Below are 25,172 nucleotides of genomic sequence, written 5' to 3'. Positions count from 1 at the left end.
CTGCTTATGTACACCTCTGCACTCCTGGAGTAGGGTTATTGTCTGGCAAAAAGAACATAGCCCTAAGTGAGCATATAGCAAATGTGTCATCTCTCTGAGAACATTATTTGCTTGCTGATGACTTCAATCCATGTCTAATAGACTGACTGCAGGATTAGGAAGTGCATCATATTCATCAGGGTGCTGGAAACAATTGATTAGATATTATCCAGTAAGGAGAGACTGCGTTAGCATTGAAACTATGTTCCGACTCCTATTTGTGCTTGTGTGGCAAGGAGCCCGGGGTAACATCTCTTTACAGATTTATCAGCCAGAACCTGTGTCTAATCTCCATTTTGCATGGAGGCTTGGACATGCTGAAATAAGCCCAGTCTTATGTATGGAATCTGCGTTCAGTGCCAAAGCGGGAGCATTAATTGACTATTTGCATGAGGTGTGTGAAATTAAGTGCACACATTTATCTGATGGGCTTGTGCAGAATCAGTGCATCTGCGTGCTGCTTTTTCCATCCAATCAGTCAGGAGCAGGCTGTAATGATTTTGGCAAATGAGAAGTCACCTTGAAATCCACTTCCCATCATTCAGGAAAATAAGGGATAAACTGAAATGACCAACGATAATTTCAGATGACTTTTGCATAATGTAGTTTGAGGACAAGATCAGAGAACTGAGAGACTCTGGTAAGGAGAAATATCTTCTGCAATTTGTATCCTGGGACCAGTGCAAGCAGTAGTTCTTCACCCCTGCAATGGATTTGAGTCATGCTTTTCTCAGGCATCTCTCCTTTTTGTTTATGGTGTCTGTTGGCTCCCGTAGAAGATGCAGGACATAATTAATGAACAGGGTGTAAATACAAAGATCTCCACATTCCCCGCAAGGCAGCAGAGGTTGTACACTGCTGTTATCCAGCATTCCACTCATTCCAGCCCAGCTCTGTATTCTGGGCAATGGGAGATGACTACTGGAAAATGGAAAACATCCCATGGTTACAGGAATTACTTTTGAAAGTCAGTATTGGTGCACATCTTCCTCACCACCATCCTGCAGCCATGTGCCACTTGATGCCTCTCTGCTACATCGTGCATTCTGGGCACAATTTGCAAAGCTCTTTGGAGAGGGAAATGAAGGAAATAAAGCTCACTCAGCACGTAGCGCATACACCAGAGTTGGGAGCATCATCCAGCAGTGCCATTTCTCCTGTTTTCCGAATTCTCTGGGCTACAGCCTCGAAGCAGCCGCATCTTTTTACAGCCAATGCAACATCTTAAAATTCTGCCAGTGTCTCTGTGATTAATTCAGCAGAAGAGGGCTCAGCTCTGCAGCATTCCCTCATCCACTGAGCATCAGTGGTTTCGGAGCGCTCTGACCACAGTGCTGTGTTGTCCAGCCACTGGTGGGGCTGATATCACGGGACAGCAATTCCCAGAACTGATTAGGCTGCACAGTGTTGGCACTATATGCTCAGGAAGGGAGCAGGCATCTCTGTGGAGAAACTCCTCCTTTGCAGATCTAATCTCTTTTCTTGGACACATACCAAGCAAGAACTTTGCATTTCTTCTGTTTCACAAGCTAGAACTCTTGGGCCAGTCCAAATGCTGTTGTATTTCCATAAGAACCAGTAGACCAGGCACAGAAGCTCCCCATTCAGACCATGCTCTTGCACAAGAGCTTGAGAAAGTGCAGCCCTGAAGCAGAGTGTCAGAGGTTTGCGCTCTTTCTGCACTGCTTGCACTGATGGACCGCCAGAGGAACATGTTTCCTGGTACATCTTGTATCCTGAAATGGATATATGGCCTGTGGTGGGCATGTCACCCCCGTGGAGGTCAGGGTCTGCAGTTCCCTCTATGCAGTGGGGATTGCCGTTACAGCTGCGTGGACATACGGATTCACTCCTCTGCTGTATGCATGCGCTCAGTTGCTGTCTGATCTACAAAGCCACTCTAAGTTGAAGGAGGGCCTCATTTCACTGTCAGTCTTTCACAAACCTCCTGCAAGCACAGGGCTCAGGATCAGCTTCAGGATCTCTAAAGCTGTACAGTTGTGTAGTGGACATCAAACCTGAAGTCTGCTCGAAATGTCTTGCTCTGCCCCTGTTCTCAGAAAGCAATTCCTGTTTCAAACTGTGTTTACATGAGGTGCAGCACCTTTCATGCACCAGGACAGGAATAGATGATACCCAGGACAAAAAAAACCCCAAACCCACCAACAAAGTGAATTCATGGCAAAGTTTCAAACCAAGCCCAAGTGGCAAAAGGGATGTGCTCCATATTTGCACAGGAGCCTGCACATATGTTGTGTGAATTCTGCAAGACATTTCAACAGATGCCTTTTAAAACATTCACCCAGAGAAAGCAAACAATGTCACCTAGGAGAAGCTGATACAACCAAGCCTTCTGCTGCTCAGCTTCAGCTCAGCATTGCTTCAGTCCTCTGTCAAAGCACGCACTGCTCCCCCAGCACTGCCTTCTGCTCAGCCACTTGAAGGCTCAGACACAAAGCCTCTCATTCTGATGCAAGCTCTTGCACAGGATTGTGTTCCTCAGGAAAATCTGGTGGTAGCTGATGACGTTTGGTTGCCTTCTGTGCCAAGGCTTAGCACCTCCTGAGCCATCCTGGAAGTGACATACTGTTACAGCATGCAAAGAACGGATGTGAACAGACTGATTACAGTTTATAACATACATCTTCTGTGTTTGTGGGGGGCAATGGTCTGTGTTTTCACACTTCTTTTTTTTTTATGTTACAAACACTGCTATTAACAATCTTCTGCATCTGTCATGAAGAACCTCAAAGAGGTTTATACATTTCCAGGTCAGATCCTCCATGGTGTAAATCAGCAGCTCTCCAGTGAGTAGCTGTCCTCATTTATATGAGCTGGAGATGTGGGATTCTAAATTCACTGATAAAAAAACTTTGTATATCAGGATAATGCTAGGATTAGGTTTTTCAGGGCTCATGGCTGAGCACTGAAGGGATAAGGTGCAGAGAGGATGAGGTACAATAACACATTGCAAGATGATGCCCTTAAATGCTACAATATATACACACAGCATAATAATATACCTGAATCATATTACCCAGGGGCTATTAACATGAAGATGCTTCTGTACACAAGGTGCTTAACTGAACTAAGTTACACACTGCAACAGAGGGTGAGAGGAATAATATTGCCAATTAGAATGAAAGGAGAAAACTACAGAAAGTAGAATTGTACTTGGCAACCACAGCAAAAGACATACTAATATTTCCTTGAGTTTAATGCCTTTTCATGTGGATGCAGGAAACAATAACACGTGGCTCTGGCACCAGAGCAGCCAGGATGTAGGACTGTGGAGAACTGGGACTCGGACTCGTTCTTTTGAGGACCAGGACCCATTGAATTTGAGGCTGTGCAGTTGAAAACTGTCAGCCTGTTAACTCCTTCCACCTCTGAGAGTGCCTCATGCTCAAGGCTTGACAGTGCGTGGAAGGGGAGCTCATTCAGAAAGGAAAATGCATCAGTATGTTTGGTTCTGGCAGCAGACAAGCAAGGGGAATAATCCACAACTAGCTCTAGCCCCTAAGAGAAATGAATCTGTCTCAGTCCTTTGGGACTAGGATGAGGCACGAGCCCCCAGACAGGCTGAAGACAGCACAGAGACCACCACAACCTTCTGCCATAGTCACACTTATCCCCACACTGACAGCACCTCCAGCAGTGCAGATGGCAATGCCCTGCTCTGCCTCAGCAGTTTTACATGCTCTGGTTTTTATGACGCTGTGATTTTGCCTCCAGAACTTTTGGTCTTCTTCAGTGGTTTCACATTCGCTAGGAATGAAGACACTGCTTCCCCTTGCTTGTGTAAGAGGAACCTGAGGCCCGCGTCAGAACTATTTGGCTCATGTTGACCCTTTGCTTAAACAACTGCATTGTCACAGAGAGAAGCTCCGCAGGTTTCTCCCATAGGTGAGGATGCACCACAGTTTTACTCCACGAGCCTCAGTGTTTTATTTGCAATAGTCACTTGCTGGGTGGAATATGGACCATGTCATGGGTGGCATAACAGGATTAATCTGCAAGTTAAGGCTCAGGAGCTGAGCTGCACCTCAATTTGGGAAGCTGTATTAGCCCTGCCATTCTGAGACCACGAAAAGAGTGATTTCTTTGTCCAAACCCACAATTCTTTTAGTCTAGAAAGCAAAGACCAGTTGCTTCAGCACTGAGCACTTTAAAGGAAGTTGCCATTGAAGTCCTTTATCCGTTCTCAGCCCCAGGCTGTTCCCTCTCCCCTACATCACAGACTAAAGGAAGATCATCACACATGTCATCAGAGACCAGTTCCATTGCTTAAGTGCAACCATAACCCCAACAAACCAATACATTCTGTCCACAGAGGTTGGCTCTGCACTGTAGGACATTGTTAGCAATTTCTCAGGTCAAGACAGGCGAATGGTGATGCTGATTCACTGGTGACTTTGCTCCAGTGTTGTAATACAGCTCCAAAATACAACAATCTTTGTACTTTGCTTTGCAAAGCAGCCCGAATCTGAACTGGTATTCTCATCACAAAGGCAGCTTATATGTATCAAAAAAGCTGTGACCATGTTGTCCTGTCCTGGTAGATTACAGGGTTTCTCTCTTCCAGGTTTCATTAAAGCCCTGCTGCTTTGCAGAAGGAACACTGTACATAATGTGTCTATTTGTTCTGTAGGTTATATTCTAGAGATCTGATTATCTTCTAATTTCCTCACATATATTCCTACTGGGGATAAATCTAATTTAAACAGTCCTTAATTGTTATGATTTTGTAAACAGTGTCTTAAACACAATAGACACAAAACTCTTAACAAATTGCTGGAGGAGATGTGACAGGGTAGGGAATCATTTTCATATCCTCTGGGATTGTCCCAAATTGAAGCTTCTGGTCTGATGGTAGAAAACTGATGCAAGAATTATTTCAGCAATATATCCCCCAAAGCCCCATTACTGTGCAGGAAGGAAGATGCCCTGGATTTTGTAATGAAGAGAAAGGAGGAAGTAAGGAAGAAAAGCGATAAAGGAGAAAAGAGATGGAGAGAGAAAAGAGAGAGAGAAAGAAGAGAAATAGATTAAGAGAAGAAGGATTCACATACATGAATATATAGGAATGTGATTACAGTTCACACAGGTACAGCCGTAACATTGCTTCAGAGCAAACCCAGACATCACTATGGAAAAATACTTGGCCAAATTAAAACCTTGAAGCGAAGCGATTTGTTGCTTATGGTGGTATTTCTCAGATGATCATCAAATGCAATGAACTGACATAAAAATTATGATATGAACTCCCTACTAACTATATTATTTAGCAATGTGCTTGTGATTTATCTGGATGTAAAAGATGTTTATACAAGACTCTCTTGGTTACCATAATTAAATATGCACTAAAGAGGATGAGATTAAACTCCAGTAGCAGTAAAAAATTAAGCAATAAGCTTTACAGAACCTGAGCCCAGGCAGTCAGTATATATCCCTGTTATAGCCAGTGCTTCATTGCCTCAGTTCTGGTTCGTGCCCTTTGCTTTTTTTCACATTTTATTTTTTTTATTTTTTTTTAATAGGAAAATAGATTTATGTGCTCAATTTGTATAAAGACTGAATGTCTAAGTGAAAGAAACCAGTGTATCAAAGGATTTACCTGCTTTCATATGTAAAACCTACTGTGCTTAGAAATCAGTACTTGAGCACTTGCATTTACCTTTTACACACAAAATCACTACATTTCATGCTGTTGAGTTCTTCATTTGCAGCTGAAATCTGCAGCTGCTGAAGAACAAAAGTCTAGGGCCCAGGAAACCCACATCAACCTTGTGAACTCAGAGGAGTTGAGGTCTGAAGTCTGTCACTGAATGCAGAGCTCAGGCTGAGGTTTCTAAAGGCGTGCAGATACCCCTATACTGGGGTATTCAGTGTCCTAGAAGTGAAATAGGTACATTAATAGACTGACACCAAAAGAAGGTCAACAGACTTCTTTCAGATGTGGGAATTTCAGAGTCAGGCTGGCTAATTCAGAGCCCTCAACAACAGTGGAAATCAAGTCCTGGTATTGCAGACCATGGGTTGAAGGACTCACTTGCCTGTGGTCATTTCTCTTCATCTTCATTGCAAATTGTCTTTCCCAACATATTCCATTTTCCAAACCCAGGACAGGCACACGTTTCATCCCTCTGCAAACCCTCTGTGCCAGCCACGTGGGGAGAAGAGGGAGACCTTCCCTCTGTGCTAACTGTGCTGCAAACAGCACTATGCTAATTAAGTGATAGCAGCCTGACAGAACAGATTATATGTGATCCCACCATTAATTAGTAGTTATTCCTTCCTGTATCAGAAGAGTTCAGTGTAATCACATCAGTGATCTCACATGAATAACCCACTGTGAATGGCTGCCTACTGCACATCTGCATCACTCCCCACACTATGGTCCCACCATGGTTCCCAAGACCTTTGGGGAAACAAATGGGTTGGTGCCATTTGCTTTACTTTTGCATAGGACTAGCCAGCACATGAAGGGGAAAGAGGAGCACAGGGGACTTGGTTTTCATCCTTCCTCCACAAGGAGGTGGCCTGCAGGGCCCTATGTATGCCACAGTGCTCAGTCCCAGGGTTGTATGAGTCTGTAGACTCATTGTAATGGGAATTACAGGAGAAGGTAAGGAATCTGTGAAGTTCCTACGATGGTAGGAGATGGAGAGAGATCACCAGCCTACAGCAGCTGAGCTCTCATCCTGACAGGTCTTCCAAGCTTCAACAGCTCATGCTCCCCTTTACATATACCAGGTCAAATGCATCCTTGCTGGGTGAGGCAGCACTTGGGGAGGTTGTAGGGAGCTCCTTCAGGCATGGGAGGGATTTGCAGGCTGTTCAGGCTGCAGTGTTGTTTGTTTGGCATGTCACCTACAATTGCCACCCCGATTGCTCTGTGCTGGTAGCCTGAGAACCTTTCTCTGATTGTTTAACTTCAGTTAAGAATGAACTGAGCACAGGCTGCGTGCAACACAGGCATGTCTTGAGCTTCACACTGCTCCTTTCAGGTGTGTCACTGCATGGTGAGTGCTAGAGACAGGCTAAGGGACAGAGCTCATGAACATTGTGCTCAGAATGACAGCTTCTGTCCACCTACAAATCTACATCATCACAAGAAAATGTACCCCATGTCCTACCCAGGAAGGGGATAATATTAAACCTATTGCTGAACCGTGTCAGAATCTGAACAGCAATTATGAATACTGCAATCTTTTGATGACTTATTTGAAAAGTCCAAATAACATTTTTACAATCACCAAGCAATGGATCACCAGCACCAGCACACATGAATATCATAAACAAAAGTATCTATGACCATATGGATAAATTAGGAATAAAATATCACTGAAGAATAAAGTCTAACTCTGAATCATACAGTTATTTGTAGTCAGATCATTCAAGTCACATTGTACAACCAAACTATTAAGATACAGTAAATGCAAGAATGAGTGCAGAAAAAAAGGTGAAAATTTCTAATCTGAGATCTCTGTAGATCTGCTTTGATTTTTGCCTTTCAAGTACATAAAAAAGAAAAGCATTTGTCAGGGCCAGAGGGAAGTTATCTGTTTTAAGCACATATCACTTTATGTTACTGAATGCAATAGGGACCTGATGATGGAGCTGCATTAACATTTCTGGGCAGAGACACATGTAAACAGGACTCATTCGGCTCTGCTGGGGCAGTTCTCAGAACCCAGAATATGCTAGATGTGAAGAACAAGTAGTAAGACCAGAGAGAAGACAATAAATATAACCCTATTATGCCACCTTTTTCTCCTTCTTTTTAAAATCAGTAGTCTGAAGAGCATTTGAATCTGTCAGTTCAGGTGCAATAAATAGTCCTGTGTTAGTGCCAGGTTTAAAGCTGACGTTGTTTCTTCTGCGTTCTGGGGGACATGGAAAAAAACCCAACCCCCAGTACTGTAGTCTTATAACTGAAAGTAACTTGCAGGCTGAGGAGCTGCCTGACCCATCTCTAGGAAGGAGAAACTCCAAAGGTTTTAGGTGACCTTTTCAAGGGCAATTGTTCTCCCACCCTTTTTCACAGCAAAAAAAAACCATGGAAATTCCTATACAAGTACACAATCAGTTCCAGAATAATAATCAAGATGAAGTTTCAGTATTAAAAACAAATACCAGAAAAAAAGAATAGTAACAAACACAGAGATTCAGAGCTGCAAGAAGTGTATATCAAGATGAGATTTACCCATCCCTTACTGGTTCCTCAGCAGAAGGAAGGTCCCAGCTACAAATCCTGGAGGAATATATCACGTTCAGAGGGTAAAGGATGCAGGGAAGAACAAAGACAAGACCAAAACAAGGTAGCAGTGGAAGAGGAAAGAAAGCAGAGAGGACTTAGGGGTTCATTCACAGGTTGGACTGATTGCACAGAGACAGGGGGAATCACTGATTTGGGTGGCAGTGACAAGTCTGGATTTGGATGGAGGCAGGAAGCTGCAGGTGATTTGACTGCAGTTTGCGCTTGCTGTGATGCAGGGAGGGACTTGCTGCCCACACTCAACAGCTAACAGTGGGCCAAGGACATTGAAAGAAGGAGGGAGCTGGGGCAGAGGAGGCAGAAGGCTGGAGGACAGGACTGAGCAGAGAGGGGTGGGGTTTCTGGCCATGGAGGAAGCGATGGAACATCTCCAGGCTGGGATGAGAGGGCGGAAACAAAGAGGAAAACAAGGAGTATCTTTGAATAGCATCTGAACCCTTGAAACTGGCTAAAGGATTACATGGAGCATCCCCAAGTTTATTAGATCAGGAGGGCTGGATAGAGAGGTGCCAGTACATGTGCTGAACCATGTGCAGAGCTAAGGTATATAAAGAGAGTGCTTTTCCAGAGCTCAGCAGGAGCACTGTCAGAACAGGTACTAACACACATGAAGCTGTTTGGGTACAAAGATCAAACCCAGAGATGCTTTGGAAGTGCTCTGGAAGGGCTGTTCTCACCCTTTAGAGGGATGACCAGACAGGCCATATGGTGGTGACAGGATGGCACAGACATCCCCTGAGGTCTCACTTCTGAGGATACAGGTATAGATCTGTGGCGAGTGTAGGGGCATGAAAGCTGCTCTGGGTTTCTTTAAGTTCCCAGGTTCAGAGAAATGTCATGTGACCACAACAGGATAAAGGGAATTTGGAAGGGTGTGAGAACAGCCACTGGAACTGGTTGAGAAGGAGACACTTCTCTTTATGGAAGTAGGCAGGGAGAATCCTGAAACTCTTCATGGTCTTTACCTATCTTGCATGCTAGAAACAGCAGAGACATCATGAAGTGAATCAGGGGCTTTAGCAGATTATCCCAAACAGACCCATGCATGTATGGACTGGACAGCTTGGTTTTAGCTGTGAACCCAAATTTTGGCCGCGTACTGTTATGCCCAAATCATGTCATCTTAGGAGCCCTTGCCTCTGTCACTGTCCTTCCAACCTATCTTAGAAATATGCACAAGCAGCACTATAAGTTGAGTGGTTTGGCTGACAAGATAGACTTTTTATTGTTGGTTGTAATTTTTATGGTCTTGGTTGTTTAAATCTGGCAGCACCTTCCTGATGTGGAAGGGAGAAAGGAGCAATCAGACATGGGGAAACACAAGGGTGATAGGTAAAGTTATAAAACACAGAGCCATATTTCATTGTGAGCACTATTTTAAAATATGGTCCTATATTTAATGTTAATGGAAACCATCATTCATGCATCATTGCCATAGGAACATTTCTATTAACATTAAACATTCTTCCATACCAATAAATGCTACTGGCTGGCAGAGGAAAGTTACAACACGTGTAATTTTGCTCTTTGTTTTCTCTTACCATGTGTAGGTGTCTGGGTGGCACTGTTTAGTATCAGGTGATTATAATTTTGCTCTTGGTCATCTGAAATTCACAGAAAAAAAACAAAATCCCTTTAAGAAACAGAGCTCAGCATAGCCACTGATCTGCAGATGATAATTACAGCTCACAGCGTTCACAGGAAATCTCAGCATGATTAAAGAAAGGAGGAGAAAAATGCTTAAGAAAGCAGAAGAGTCTGTTATGTAGTTCACTTAAAATTCCAGATGCAAGACGAGCATGATAATGTGAAACTGCCCCCCTTGTGCTGAGCCTGCAAATTAGAGTTATCTGCAAAGGTGAAGAGCATGTCCAGACAGGAGCAAACCACAGCTGGTGTACCAACATCAGTGGTGTGTTCCTGGGAATCGCTGGAACCTCATAGCCCCTACTCCACCTCCATCCAGCATGGAGGTTTTCAGGACATTAGCCCAAACCACACAAAAACCAGACTCTCCCTCTGTGACCACAACCCCAACAACAACATCCAGTGTGAGCACATGGAAAGACGAAATAAGTGGCCTCATAAATGTGGGAGGTGGAGTTAAATAGTTGCACATTTCCTTCCCCTGAGAAGTGAGAATGTTGTGAGACCTGATGCATTCAGTCTTAAACACATTGTGCTGCAAAGTAAGAGTGATCAGGAGTAAGAGTGATGAGTGGCAGGACAACTGCTACCATGGTGGTTAGTAACTACTCTTTTGGGTTGGAAACCAACTTTCTCACTGTAATAAAGCCATTAGATAAGCAACTGCTGATAAACTTCTCTCATCTTTAGCTTCCAGACAAGCCTTCAATAAGGAATGAACTCTTTGACTGGATCTTTACAACCCATTATGGAACTGTAGTAATACAGGGTGAGAAGAGATTCCAAGAAATCTGCTTACATCTCATGCTCTCCCAGTGCAGGATGGACTAGCCTGATACCGTGTCTGCTATTCTTACAACCCTGTCACTGATATTTCACTTTTTGCCCAGAAGATCTGTTTCATTAGGTCTTTCTTACTGACTTTTAGGCCAGTTGTTTCTTTCCTGTCCAGGAGGGACATGGAGAAAATACCCTTGGTTTCTGCAACAGCTGTTTATGACAAAGCTCTTCCTATGTGTTCCCTTAATTTTATTCTTCAAGATAAACAATGTCATATCCTTTATGCCTCCCTATAAAACTTGCTTTGCCTTTGATTACTGTTATTCTAGTACCCTGTGCTCTCTCCAATTGACCTTGATTGTCCTCAAATCTGGAATACAATGTGGGATATGTTTCTGAGAAGAGACCTTGCCAGTATAGAGACGAGTGAATTGATTTTTCCCAGTCATCCACTCCTCTTCACAGAAACTTGCATCATTGTTTCCTTTTCTGGTTCATGCAAAGTTTATGATCCTGTGTCATTCCTTATTGCTTTTTCAAAGAAATGCTACCTGTCCAATGGGTCGTCAACAAATACAAGGCTTTTTAGTGTTCCTGTTTCAGTTCAATATGTGGCATTTTTCTCCATTTAATCAATTTATTTTCAGTCTATTTCTCCAATTTATCAAGAACATTTTAAATTCTAGTCCCACCCTCTAATAGATTCCTGGTCATCCAAGCTTTATATCATCTGCAAATTTAATGAGCAAATCCCTTTCCACCTGTAAAAGAAAAATAGACTAAAAGCAGGACCACATCATTTCATCTTTCTGATATTTAGTTACTTTTTATGTTTAGCCAGCTACTATGGGGCCTACCCCATAGAGGTTCACTAAGAACATGCTTCTCAACTTAGTCTCACATTACTTTACCAGAAGCTGCTGAAAATCATGCTAAGGTCATGTTCCTTCATATCAACTATTAATCCCTGGCCACAAATCACAGTAAAAAAATAAAGCTAAGATTAGCTTGACATGATTGGTTTCTGACAAGTCCATGTGGCTGCTGCTTTATCTCACTGGAAACTCATCTCTCTGCACAGCATGTTGAACATCTGTGTACAGCCAGAGCTAAAAACAGAGGTTATTTATTCGGATGACAACAGACTGGACAAATTGGTTTACTGCTCCATCTACAAAAGAGGCACTCATTATATACACAGACAGCTGAAATATAGAAAGGCTATCAATCTGGCTAGAAGTATGTGATGAGCAAACCTTGAAATGAGACCAGGTTAATGTAGATACCTGAAGTGCCCTTGAATACGTGGCCTACAGGTTGCCTGTGTTAGAATGTTCCTTTAGACCCTTCACTGTTGATTACTTTTAGCCAGCAGTAACCACTTTTGTCAGTTCAGTTTCTGTTCCTCCACATTGTCTAATTTCACTTTAGCTTGAAAACTGGACCAGAGGATGGGTGGGACAAATAAGACAATGCATATTTCTGGAGTGCCTGTAACTGTCCGTAGGGATTTTCAGAGATACAGAACCAGATGGGACTCTTTTCATCTAGTTTCCAGCAAGCATGATACAGGATCCCACTCCTCAGTTTCTGCATTAGGTTTTAACTGTTTCTGGAGTTCAAACAGACCTTTTCAGTAATAAGATTTTATAGGAGTGTGTATAATGAAAAGTCTGATACATGTCTAAAAGAAATAGCTGCAGTATTTTTAGTCTTCATTAGCAAACCCCACAATATATTTTAGGTCTTCACCATATCATCTGGCTTCAATTCCACAGAGTTGTCTGTGTCCCTCCTGCACTGGGGAGCCATCACTGCTCTCAGCACTTCAGATGTTTCTCACCAGTACTGAGCAGAGGGGAAGGACCACTCCCCTTGACTCGCAACCCTCCTCCAAATGCACTCTAGGATGCCGGTGGCCTTCATTGCCACAAAGGGCACATTGCTAGCTCTTGTCCAACTTGGTGTCCATCGTGTATTTTGGGTTATTTTACCCACCATTTATTGCCTTATTTATCCGTTATTTAATCTATTTTTGAAACCTTGATAGTGAGTAATGAACCTGTTGTACAATTTTATGACCTCTCCTTGACATTCCCAGTTGATAAGCTCATTGAGCAGGACTACACTGCTATACAGACACTTCTCTCCTGAAAGCCTTACAGAGTGAAATGTTCCCCTAGGAGGTCACCAACTTTCTACATGCTTTGTATTGTAACCTGTGGCTCCTGTGCTAGTTCCTCTGAGTTTCAGGCACGTGTAGGGCTGCAGTCATGCAGAGTAGGTAAGGACAGCAAGGACTTCCAACCTGGCTACAGAAAAGCTACATTTACAAAGCAAGTCACAGAAAACATCCAAACATCCCAACTGTTTGTTTTCTTCCCAACTATCGTTGCTTTACACACCACAGGAGCTGACAGATAAAAGGTTACACAGAGACGGAGACACTTGCGTGTGTGAAAAGCAAGCACTTAAAACAGCGGCTGACACAACTTCAACACATTCATTGCTCCTGAAGGGAAACAACAGAGATTTCTCTCTCCTGGAAACACTGAATACTCCATTGCAGTCACTTACTCTCACAACCTTGCTCCTAGGTGAAAGTGAAGTATGTCTTCATTGAGGACACTTACACCTCCATCTGCATGAAGAACTATTGTCTTTTGATTCTAATCAGCTTTCCATTTCACACCAAGTACTTTCTCTTTGCCTTTTCCTTTCTCTTTGCCTTTCCCTTTCTCTTTCCTTTTCCCTTTTATTTTCTTTTTCCCTTTTCCCCTCTGTTCCCCTCCCCTTTCCTTCCTTTTCCTCTAAATACCACAGGTGCTTTGAGGCTACTGCTTAAGAAATGGCATCCAGAATAGTCAGACCCTGAATTATTGGCATTTTCACATAGCTGAGCTAATCAGACATCTGAATGCAGCACTGGGCTTCATTTACCACTTGTGTAGCCTATTGTAAACACTTTCTAAGCAATAAAATGCTTTACAATGATGGCTGAGCCTTCCTGCACCTCTTCAGGTTTAACAAGATAATGCCTTTAATTGTGAAGTGCCAGTTAGGCGGACAAGCATCTATTGTAGAGACAAGAATTTGAGTTCAAAGCTATTTGCTAGAAAACTCCATTAGGGAATGAAGGATTCACAGCACTCTGCATCGCCAGACCACAATACCAAATTTCTTAGCACAGAAAGAATGAGATGTTCTGCTGGCAGATGTGAAACTAGTGCTCCCAATGCCTTTGCAGTCCAGGGGAGACATGTGGACACACAGGGATTTTTTTAGGGCCTCAGGTTTTTTTTTTTCCAAAGGAGTAAGGATGAGAAGCATTTCGTAAGATAGTAAGGATTAGGTATAAGGGAAAATTCTTCCCTTTGAGGGTGTGTAGTGATAGTACAAGGGGGAACAGCTTTAACCTGCTGGAGGGGAGATTGAGATGAGCTCTTAGGCAGAAGCTCTTCCCTGTGAGGGTGCTGAGGCACTGGCACAGGGTGCCCAGAGAAGCTGTGGCTGCCCCATCCCTGGCAGTGTTCAAGGCCAGGTTGGACCCAGGGGCTTGGAGCAAGCTGCTCCAGTGGAAGGTGTCCCTGCCCATGGCAGGGGTTGGGGCTGGAGGAGCTTTAAGGTCCCTTCAACACAAAGCAGTCTACGATGATTCTATGATGGTGATGGTCCCTCTACTAATTCCTAAAGCACACATGCATTTTTTTTATAAGACTCAGTTAAGTGTCAGCCATGGCATCCAACAACTGATTTCAAGAAGCTCAACCATCTTTTCCATAGAGGATGATAAAACATGAAACTGTAATTTTTTTCAGTGCATATGGAGAGTGCTTTATGGTCCTTATGGGCCAATATCAGCTCTCTGGCCATCTCTGAGCAACAGTCTTGGTGACTGCCCACAGCAAATCAGGACCTGTCTCTGGCAACCAGAGAACACCTTTGATGGGCAACTGGAATCGAGCATCTGGATTAGCTCCAGGGGATACTGCTGGACAGCCCTTCACCCCTTCTTCAGACAGCCAGGTCTCCTTATCTGCTTGAGGTGCCAATCTCAGCACTGACAGGAGCTTCAATTCCTTTGGTCAGGAATAGACAGCTCTGGCTTTCATCATACATCACTGAACTGTCTCAAGATGTAAAATCCCAGATAACTGACAAAGAAAAATATAAGTAGCCCCCAAGGAGTTCCCATTGCACTTCTTATCCATGAGATCCTCTTAAGAAACAAGGGTTTTTTTTGCATAGACTTACCCCTTCCTTTAGTACTTGATTTTAGTCTTCTCTGGGGAATATTTTTTCAGTGTCAGGGATTTTGTATGCATTTATTGCTACTAAAAACTAGATTTATCGTGCTCTAGAATTGAAAAAATACCAAGTGTCAGAATATGGAAAGAAAATGCTATATTTCTCAACCTGTCTTTCCTAATAAAGTTCCTTATAAAAACTGAAAACAAGGGTATTTTTAATATATGTCAACTGTGTTACAGATACATGATAGTTCTGACACTATTTTGCATTATTTTTACAGTATTTATTAAACTACTCTGAAATCTATAGTTGACAGGACAAAAGAAATGGACTAAACAGGAGCAAGCAGCCTATGAAGTACATTCCTCGCCTTCTGCCCCTCTGGTGTTTTCAGCAACCTCAGAGTTTACCTTGAACCTTACTCCCCAGCCAAGGTTTTCAGAGGAGGATGTAACAAGCAGTTTATTTTCCTGATGACAAGGTAAGTGCTTGGCATCTGCGCTAATGGAGAGAAAAATCCCTTTTAAGGGCGAAGCTTCCAGAGTACTTAAATATAACAAGAGACTTGAGGCTTTAGGAACTGAAAGAGTTGCAGACGCTGAGGAAAAAGGGGAGAGCAGGACAAAAACTGATCATGGGAATGTAAATACTTTCATCATGAAGCTACCCTTGAGCAAACTCTGGTCAAGCGAAGCTGAGCAGGGTGCCTGGGTGAGGGGAGTGGGCATCAGCCCTTTGCTATGAAAAACCTTTTCCCATGAGTTTGGATCAGATAGGGATGGGGGGAGACAGCAGCTGCCAGTGCCTGGGGCCATCCCAGAGAATGTGAGAGGCTGAGCCCATGATTCTCTCCTAAGGGAGGTCTGGAGCCAGCCAGGACCCTGCAGTGCTTTAGCAGAGGTGATGAGCATATGAACACTTAGCCTGGGATCGTCAAATCCCAGCTGTCTTCCATGTATATTAGCCAATAACTAATTACTTAGCACTTTTCTGCTGTGAGTATCCTACTTGCAGGGTGTTTCTGCACCTGGCTAACGATACCCACACAAACTGACCCTAAAACAGGGACTGCAGCAAGGAGCACACAAGACAAAGCCAAAAATGACGCTACTAGTAAAGTCAGCATGTCAGTCATTAAAGGAGTTGGAAATGCCAGATTAAAGACTGTCCCCAAACCCTTAATTCGATATTCATTATGTCAGGTTTTTGTTCTACCATTCCAGCCTATTTTTCAACTGTAATCCTGTGACTCATTCATTGAACAGGATGCTCGGGGAATAAGGCAGCTATTCAAGAGTTATTTTAATCCTCATTAAGCGGTGAATGGCCCTGTTCTTTAGTATGCCACACCATCCAAATCCTGCACTGATTATGGAACTGTTATTTTCCATGCAGGCTTTCCTCTTGTGCTCATCTAAGCCTCACAAACAGCTTCCAGACTCCCACTGCAGGTAGGGTGGGGTCTGTCAGCACCAGCTTTAAGCTGAGCCAGAGAGCAATTGTATCTGCATGTGCAAAGGTTTTATTACATTGAGGAACAGCCATGGAATACTCAAGTCAGATTTTACATATCACAAAGGGTATTTTTAACAGGGTTTTGCAAGCATAAATCAGATGCTGATTAATTGCACCACTTCTGTGGGGAGGAGAAGGCAGGTACAACTGCTCCTGGCTTACACGTGGTGGAAATGATGATGAAGGCAGGTGGAATCATTTCCCTGTGGCCAAGCAGTAATGTGAGGACTGGAGATGCTCCCCCAGCCTAGTTCTCCGCATCTCCTCTTTTGGCAGCAAGAGCACATCCTGCCTGATCTTATCCTATGGCTGTGGGAGCTCAGCTGTGACTCCCTGGCAGTGGCAAGAGAGAATTCTGGTTCACTGGGATGCCAATCAAGTGCTCACCCTGCTCATCCCCTGGAGTTGTCCTTTGGTGCCTCCTGTGTCCCTTGTCTTGGTACTGCTACAAACCTCCTTCATGGCACAGCACTGCCTGAGTCCAGAGTTGTTCTATCCAAGCAATGCTCAAGGCAGGTATTTCCTTATGGAGTGCTTCCTCTAACTGAAAAGGTTCTTAATGGAAAGCTCGGATTTTATTGTTGGGTTTGATACAAATGGTTTATTATCAGAAGGTTTTTTACATGAGTATACATGTATACCTACAGGCATGTAACATTTAAGTGCATGCATTATGTGCATGTAGACCCTGATAAGTACACATCACCTGGTCCTCACAACAGAAGAAGAGACTGTGGGGATGGATGGTTTATCTTTATCACTTTATCTCTGTGACTGTGCAGCAGGTTGGTATGTACATTGCAGTCATAACTGCTTCACAGCCATGGTGGTGTTCAGTAGTTATTTTAAGGCTTAAATGAACTGTAAGAAACTAAGGTGGAGGTGGATGTACAGCTGCAGGTGGAAACTACTCAGCTGCAATGGGCTCTGAAGTTCTAGTGGTTACATCAGACCACTGCAGAAAACAAGTCTGACCCACTGAGCTATGATAAAAGATGGGGAAAGTAACCTTTCTCCCCCAAACATCTGAATAAAAATGGGAAGCATGAGGAGGACTGTCTCATACAACAGGACTTCAAGTTCCCTCACAGAAATGTCTCCTCTATTGAGAGCACGCATGAACTCACACACTCATTCAGAGGGTTCTTTTCCTCCCACATGCACCTTATCTCCAGTGATGGAACAAGTAGCATGTAAACCATGCCCACTCATGAGCTCCCTACACACAAGCATATTTCTCCTTCACAGTGCATTCATGTACATACTCACTGACTCTTTCAAAAAGCATTGAGGTGCCAAACTGTAAAAGCAAAGTGCCTGGAAGAGCTTGGTATGAGAAAAACTCTATCGGGTTTGAGCAGCTACAGCTGGAAAGTGCAGCTCCAGAAAAACAAAACCACAAGAAGAACATTTCCCAGTCTTGGCTAAAATATGCTTTGAAAAACCAGCAGCACCAGCGTGAAGATAAAGGTTATAACAGAGCTCCAGAGATTTCTCCCCAGGGAAACTGATACCTTTTGAAGCACCTCTGCAAAGGCTGTTTTCTCAATGAAGAAATGTTATTTTCCTCTGTGTAGACAACGGAGCATGAGGTCTATCAAAAAGGGCAACTTTTTCCAGTGTTAACGAAGCCTTACCGGACTCACCAGCACAAACAGACATATCCTGCATGAGGATTTCTCAACAGCAATGCCTCTGCCTTCATAGAGCAATAACTGCAATGACCCTCACCCCCTCATATGGGAATGTTTGAACTCACTTTTGATCTGGTGTTCTTTGGTTTAATTTACTTAGTGCTGCCCTTTCTCACATCAGGAAAAAGAAGTGGTGAAATGAATAGAAGAAATCCCAGTGAAGAGAACAACAAGGACTTTCTTCCTGGGAGGGAAAGCTCAGCACAGCTGGTGGCAAACCCCATAGGCCAAACTTAGCTGGTGTTGACAGTCACTGCCTGGAATCCCCTCTGTGTTTGGGAACTTCACACTGACTTCCTAAACACAAAGTAATCAGATAAACAGGGACTGGTTTGCTCAGAAACCAAACAGCTGAGCAGGCTGCATGACTAACATGAGACAGCAACGCACAAGCAGCATCTGGGGGATCAGGCCTGGTTGCTAACCTTTGGAAACATTTAAAATAGGCAGATCACGGTGAAAACATATGGTCAGAATAGAACAAAATGTGTCCTTTAAAGGGCATTTCTGAAGATGAAGTTGATTTTAGAAGATATAAATAGTATGGGTTTCTAAAGCAGGATTAGTTAAATGCAATCTTTTGTGGAACACAGCCAGCTATTGCACAGAGTGGAGAGATAATTATGCTAATACCTTTGTAAGAAACACATGGTCGTTTTTAACCCCATGGTACTGGCAGAAAAGAGAAGCAAAGGGAACACAGAGTCCTCCCCCTGTTTTTCCCTCTTTCATGAAGTAGAAAGAGAAATGCAAAGTGAAATTACTGTGAGAAGGGCTCTCCACTGAGTCTGGTGGGACTGTGCTTCCACCTGGAGAGAAGTCAAAGACCCTGTTCACAGCTGTACCTTAGGAAACAGCCAGGAGTGTCTGGCTGTTCCATCTTTCTCTTTATATTGAAAAGGGACAGGATATAGAAGAAAGATAAAAGCAGAAGACTCTTTGTTTGTTAAACTCCAAGCATAATTCACACACACAAAATCGTATTTGGATTCCCATGGAACCAAATGGTTCAGAATTGGTACTTGTCCTCTCACCTGTGGAACTACAGTGGGATGCCCAGAGACCACAGTGAGGAGGGTGGGCTGCAAGCTTGCATAGAGCAAACCAGAGCCCAGCAGAGCTTTTCCAACCTCTATTCTGCTTAGGAGCAATAAATGCTCCACATTACAACCAACGTGATAGTCAAGATAAGCAGACTCTTAACTTGTCAACTGATTTTAAATCACTTTCAACTCACAGAAATTCACTTTTGCTTAATCTGCCAGCAAGACACGGCCAGCCTCAGGGCTTTGGACATTGAAGCAAGGACTTCATACTACAGAGCTCTCTATTAGGGGCCAGGAGTAAGAACATGTGTACCACAGTTGTTTTAAGTTTAATTCATCGTTTTGCTGATTTCTGGCATTTTCTATTCCTAGATGCAGGACTTGTTTGCATGCTTGTTAACTGCTAAACATGGCTTTGGGCCAGTACTTTCCAGACAATTAAGATCCAGATCCAATCTAACATTGATCATATTCTTAACCTGAAGCATGTAAGTGAAGCCACCAGCACTAATCAAGCACTTAAAATGAACCACAGGCATAAGTGCTTTATTAAGTTGAAAAGAAAGTGGCACTTTGTTAAGGAAGAACTAAAAGCTCTATTTAAATCCATCTCTAATCCTAGCAGCAATTAAGCAGATGGTTTACTTTAAGCATCTCCTGAAGCCTCACTGAAGTCACCTTAAATAGTAGCTTTCAAAATAGCACTTCTGTAGAAATACCTGCAATGACAATGGCAAAATGTAGCTTTTTACTGTTGATTACCTTTCAGTGTTTTCATTCCATCAGACTCAATGTGGGCGAAGGTAACTCATACTTTTTGAAGGCACGGAGGACAGATGTACTAAGTCTGACCACCAGCAGTACCACATTCCTTGGATGGAACACACATCCTTGATTATTTTATGCATGCTTATTATTTTATTTATATATTTTTAATAAATACCTCCTTAAAAAGTCCTTTTCTATATGTTGTGATCAGACAGTTTCTGCTTGGCCAAGTCAAAACCAGCTGAGATGATAAACAACTGGATTGCTTTAAATCATTTTCTTGTTGCATGTTTGTAATTTTCAGAGCAACTTCGATGTGGGGGAAATTGGATTGATGTTAAAGGGGACCAAAAAAAAGACATTTGGAATGAGAAAATCTGGATGTGCTTAGAAGAACTTCTTTTCATTTCCAGGAAAGCAGGGTGGAGGTGTGCATATGCAGGGGTTGAGTGCCATCTTTGTCCTGTGTATCTATACTGACAGTAAATTATAGTATTTATCATGTATTCAGGTTTGCTCAAACAGGTCCTATTTTGGGGAATACTATAGTAAATACTGAAGTAACATCTCTAAAACCAGTACTGCTCGTTGTGGCATCCCAGTACCTCTTTCCATAGCAAACGAGCATCCCCTGACACAAATGCTTGTGTGTCCAATTATCCCAATTTCAGCAGAAGTGCAGTATTGTACCATGAATCTTTAAAGCCCCAGGTTCCTGAATCATGTGATGAGCAGGGATTTCCTCTGTCTTTCCATGAAAGGGAGATCACTTCCTCCTTTTCAGTGAAGAAGAGGCAGCAGCAGCACTTTGCCCCTTGAAGGCCCTCAAGGCAAAAGGCAAGTACAAAGCATCAACATTTATTTATTTGGAACCTGGGGATTTTAATCGAGCCTCAGCTTTGTTTTCAGAACTCATTTGTGGTTCCTTTACCACTCGTGCTTGGCAATACTGAAGCTCCCCTCGTAACTTATGCAATATTTACTACCTTTCTGTACTGAAACCTGGCAGTATGGCAGAGTGTAGTATTTATAGCAGTATGAACTACTCTCCTGTAGGTAAAGCAATTTCTCTTTATTTACTCACTCCGTGCCTTCTATGGGAATACTCCTGTTAGCAGATTCAGTGCTTTCTGGAACACGGCTTTTTTATTGGGTTTTGATTTTATGTTATCTCTGCACCAAGTTCACTAAGGCCAAGCAAAACAGTTCTGTGGTCATATGAATTGGATGTGAGTGAGTGATGCTACTGAGGAGATGGTCTTGCTGCCTCCTCAGATCTCATAGAACCATAGAAACATAGAATGGTTAGAATTGGAAAGGACCTTAAGATCATCCAGTTCCAAACCCCTGCCATGGGCTGGGACACCTCACACTAAAGCATGCCACACAAAGCTTCATCCAACCTAAACACTGCCAGGGATGGAGCATTCACAACCTCCCTGAACAAACCATTCCAGTGCCTCACCACCCTCACAGTAAAGAATTTCTTCCTCTCAGCCATGTGATTCTCCTGCCTCTCTTTGTGCCTGGATTAGTGTATGTAAGATCCTGCAGAAAATTCCCACTGTTTCTGTTTATTTTCCTTATCCAGGTCAGTTTTGGCCCAGGTCAGTTTCCTCATCTCCCCTTCTGCACTGGAGTGGGAGGCACAGTGAGCAGATGGAGATCAGAGCAAGGATGCAGCTGCCCTCTTCAGAGATGAATGAGGTTTATGTCAGATTGAAGGGGCTGGTGTGGTGTGCTAAGTGATTGCTTTAATTCAGTGATTCTGGTCCAAATGTGAAGCTGCTGCAGGGACAAAAATTCCATGAGCATATACACAGTCCATGTCTTCAGAGTAAAGAACACAACTGCATTTCAATAAGAAAAATGGGGTTTGTCCAAGCTTTCTCAAGCTTTACAAACCTCTGAAAGCCTTCAAAACCTTCTAGTTCAATTACCACTCAAGGACCACCCTGGAGCTGAAGGAAAATCTGGGCCCAGCTGGACCAAAGCATTGCTGATGAAGCAAAGGAGTCCAACTGCATCCTTCTGAATGTGGCAAGCGATCCCATCTGCGGCCTTTGGGCCAACTATCCCTGAGACATGGATCCCTTGCAGTTACACTGCTTATTGGAAGGGCTGTCCCTGCAGAGGGGCACAGCAAAGATGTGAAACAGAAGACAAAGAAAGCTGACCTACAGATGAAGATGTGCTGCGGTAGTAGGACTGCAAAAGGCTGGCTGCAAAACCACAGTGACCATACAGTGCAAGCTCCTCTCTATAGCACTCCCCTGAAGAACAAACATGCAGTAAGTTAAGGGTGCAGTTTGAGAGAGATCACTTTGGAGTAATCTGATGGACAGACATCTGGAGTTTTCTCCCCTGTGCTGGACTGGACTCCTTTCAAGGTCCACAGAGACAGACACTGAGCCCATGCTTCCTTTCATCAAAGCGGATCACCAAGTTAAGCTGTAGATATGTGGGCATCCCCTTTTCTACGTGTTGGCTCCAAAAGTCCTCCAGAGTTTGGGGGAAATCCCTTATCTGTTTCATGGACTGAGAAACCAGGAGAAAGAAGGAAAAAGCATTCCCTGAATAGCAAAGTCATTCTTGCAGGATACAGCAATAATGTGCAGGACATTTTCCCAATGCAGAGAAGCCCTTTTTTTTCTTCTCCCATTTCCCTGTTTTATTCTCCATCTGCCTTCCCCCCTTCAGTGCTGTGGTAAAGTTGCTGTCCAGATGGTGCTGACACACTGCACTCTATGTAGTCCAGATGCAAAGCATATCCCTTGAGGAAGGTGACTCCCTCTGCACCAAGAGATGAGCTGTAAAACTTACTGGGGAGACACTTCTAAAAGAGGAGACCTTGCTCCTGGGCAGCCTGGGAGGAGCAACCTGAGCAGCTCTTTGTCCTTCTATGGTCCTATCACCCCACACCTCCACGGTGAACAACTCCCTGTGAGCTGAAACCAGTTGAAATCAGCCAAGCAATAGCCTGCTCTCAGTAATGGGTGCACTTAGAATCACAGAATCACCTGGGTTGGAAAAGCCCTTTAAGCTCATCCAGTCCAACTCTTACCCCAGCCCTGTCAAGGCCACCCCTAACCCATGGCACTGAGGCCTCATCTCCATGCTGTGTGAACACCTGCAGGGATGGTGCCTGCAGCCCTGCCCTGGGCAGCCTGTTCCAATGCCTGAGCACCCTCTGGGGCAGGAATTGTTCCTCAGCTCCATCTAAACCTGCCCTGGTGCAGCTTGAGGCCGTTTCCTCTTGTCCCATCCCTTGTTCCTTGGGAGCAGAGCCCAGCCCCTCCTGGCTCCATCCTCCTGTCAGGCACTTGTAGGGAGCCATCAGGTCGCACTCGATGTGCATAAACACAAACATTTCAGCTGTGATCACGTTCCACGGCCCCTGGGCCAGGGTCTCAGCACGGCTGATGATGTCCCGTTAGCAGCGCAGAGCAGCCGTGGTCCAGCCCCAGGCGCACAGCAGCGAAGTGTCCATTAGATGGCGAGCTCCTCTCTGCCATGGGATGTGCTCCATCCATGTGCCCGGCTTCGGGCGTGTGTCTGCGGAAAACAGGCTTGGCAGCACCATGCACTTGGTGTGGCATTGAAAAGAGGATTCTTCCTTTGGTTATGGAGCAGCAAAGATTTGGACAGAGCTGTAAAATCAGCATTCTTGAAGGGAATGAGCTGCTATGGATCTGAGCCAGCATCTGTTACAAGGGAGAGTACCTGGACTCTAAGAGCCACTTCACATCTGCTCAGTGGTTTTCTTGCTCTGGGGATCCTGTGGTGGGTCCTGGCAATGGAATGGCCTGAACACAGGTATTTCCTAATTGCTCTTCAGGCAGAGCAGCCCCACACTGTTGTCTTCTCTGAGTACCCCAAAAGCCAAGAGGGTGCTCTGGCAGCCTGCACAACGGTGGACAGGAGTCTCTAAGAACAGCCCTCTCCTCACCACCTTCACCCACCCTGAAATCCCCCAGGGAAAGGCACCAGGCAGTGCTTTCATCTGCATTTGAAAGAGAAAGCCCTTAGCCCTGGTAAGCAGCAGCACAATTCAAAAGGGCTAATGTAATTGCTTTGCCTTTTCCATCAGGGAAAGTTCATTGAAAGTCTGATCTCATCTCTCCCTCCTCCTCCCAGATCCTTCCTAGGAGGGATGTGGGAAGGGATGTCTGCAGCCCTGACATCCAGGAATGAGAGTCTCGCAGTGTGCTCCAAAACTCAGTCCCTCCAAGCCACTCAGATTTGTTTTGTGGACAGATGCTCCTGGGAGATGTGTCCTTCCCATAAACTGATCCTGGATCTCCTTGACTTGCTCTGCTGGTGCAGGTTAACCCCATGCTCCACAAACCTGGCTTGCACAGACAGCTTTCCTAAGACTACCTGTGGTCACAGCCCACCCCCTGCATCCACAGACTGGCAGCTTTTGGTTCTTCCTGCTTAAAATGTCCCTGGGTTTTCCGTAATATTTGAATCAGGTTTGTTTGCTCTGAAAAACTCAGCAGTGACTCACTGGGATTTGGGAATCTCTCCTCTCGGTCCCCACCTGCACACATGCAGCTAATAGAGTTCACTGTTTTCATCACACCCTGCTCTTTCTGCTGCTCTCTGCTTTGCCAGCAGCCTGACAGACGCCAGGGTTTGCCTTCAGAGAGATCTGCTCCCCATCCAGAACTGGTAGCAGGAGGGAGAAGACAAGAATTGGGGGAACATCCTTTTGCAAAGTTCTTGGCAACACAGCACAGTTATCAGAGAGTACAGTTTTCAGAGCAGCCCTCGTCTGTGCATGGCACCCATGGATGGCAGGGAAGGACTTGCAGGAAGAAAGATGTCCCTCAGGTCCCAGGTTCTGTCCCCACAGTCAGAACCAGCTTCCTGCTGCATGGGACAGCCCAAAGCCACAGCAAAGAGGTCCTTCTCTTTCCACATATGGTCGTGACTGCCCTTAGGGAGCTGGGCACAGCTTCTGAATGAACTCTGGAGCTAAGATTTTAATGGGCCTGCCAATTTTGGGTGGCAATGATGCACTCAATAATTTAATTATTCCTATTTATTAATGTCAACAGACCCTGATTCTTGTTGTCAGGATTATTTGTCTAACTTTTGGCTTCACAGTTCCGTGTTTACATGGGTCAAAAAAACTGAAGATTTACA

At 44.1% G+C, this 25,172-nt stretch overlaps 1 protein-coding gene across 1 annotated transcript in view; it reads right to left on the bottom strand.

Annotated features, from left to right (window-relative positions):
* Nucleotides 1-25,172, bottom strand: part of SHISA6 (shisa family member 6) — a 224,954-nt gene that overhangs the window by 10,132 nt on the left and 189,650 nt on the right. Inside the window, exon 4 of the mRNA XM_034067781.1 lies at nucleotides 9,862-9,924. Within this exon, the coding sequence (XP_033923672.1) occupies nucleotides 9,862-9,924 (63 nt within the window). The remainder of the gene's footprint in view (nucleotides 1-9,861; nucleotides 9,925-25,172) is intronic.

The sequence above is a fragment of the Melopsittacus undulatus genome, chromosome 11, assembly GCF_012275295.1.
Source record: "Melopsittacus undulatus isolate bMelUnd1 chromosome 11, bMelUnd1.mat.Z, whole genome shotgun sequence".
In the NCBI taxonomy this organism is placed as follows: Eukaryota; Metazoa; Chordata; class Aves; order Psittaciformes; family Psittaculidae; genus Melopsittacus; species Melopsittacus undulatus.
This window is presented reverse-complemented; position numbering and strand designations above follow the sequence as displayed.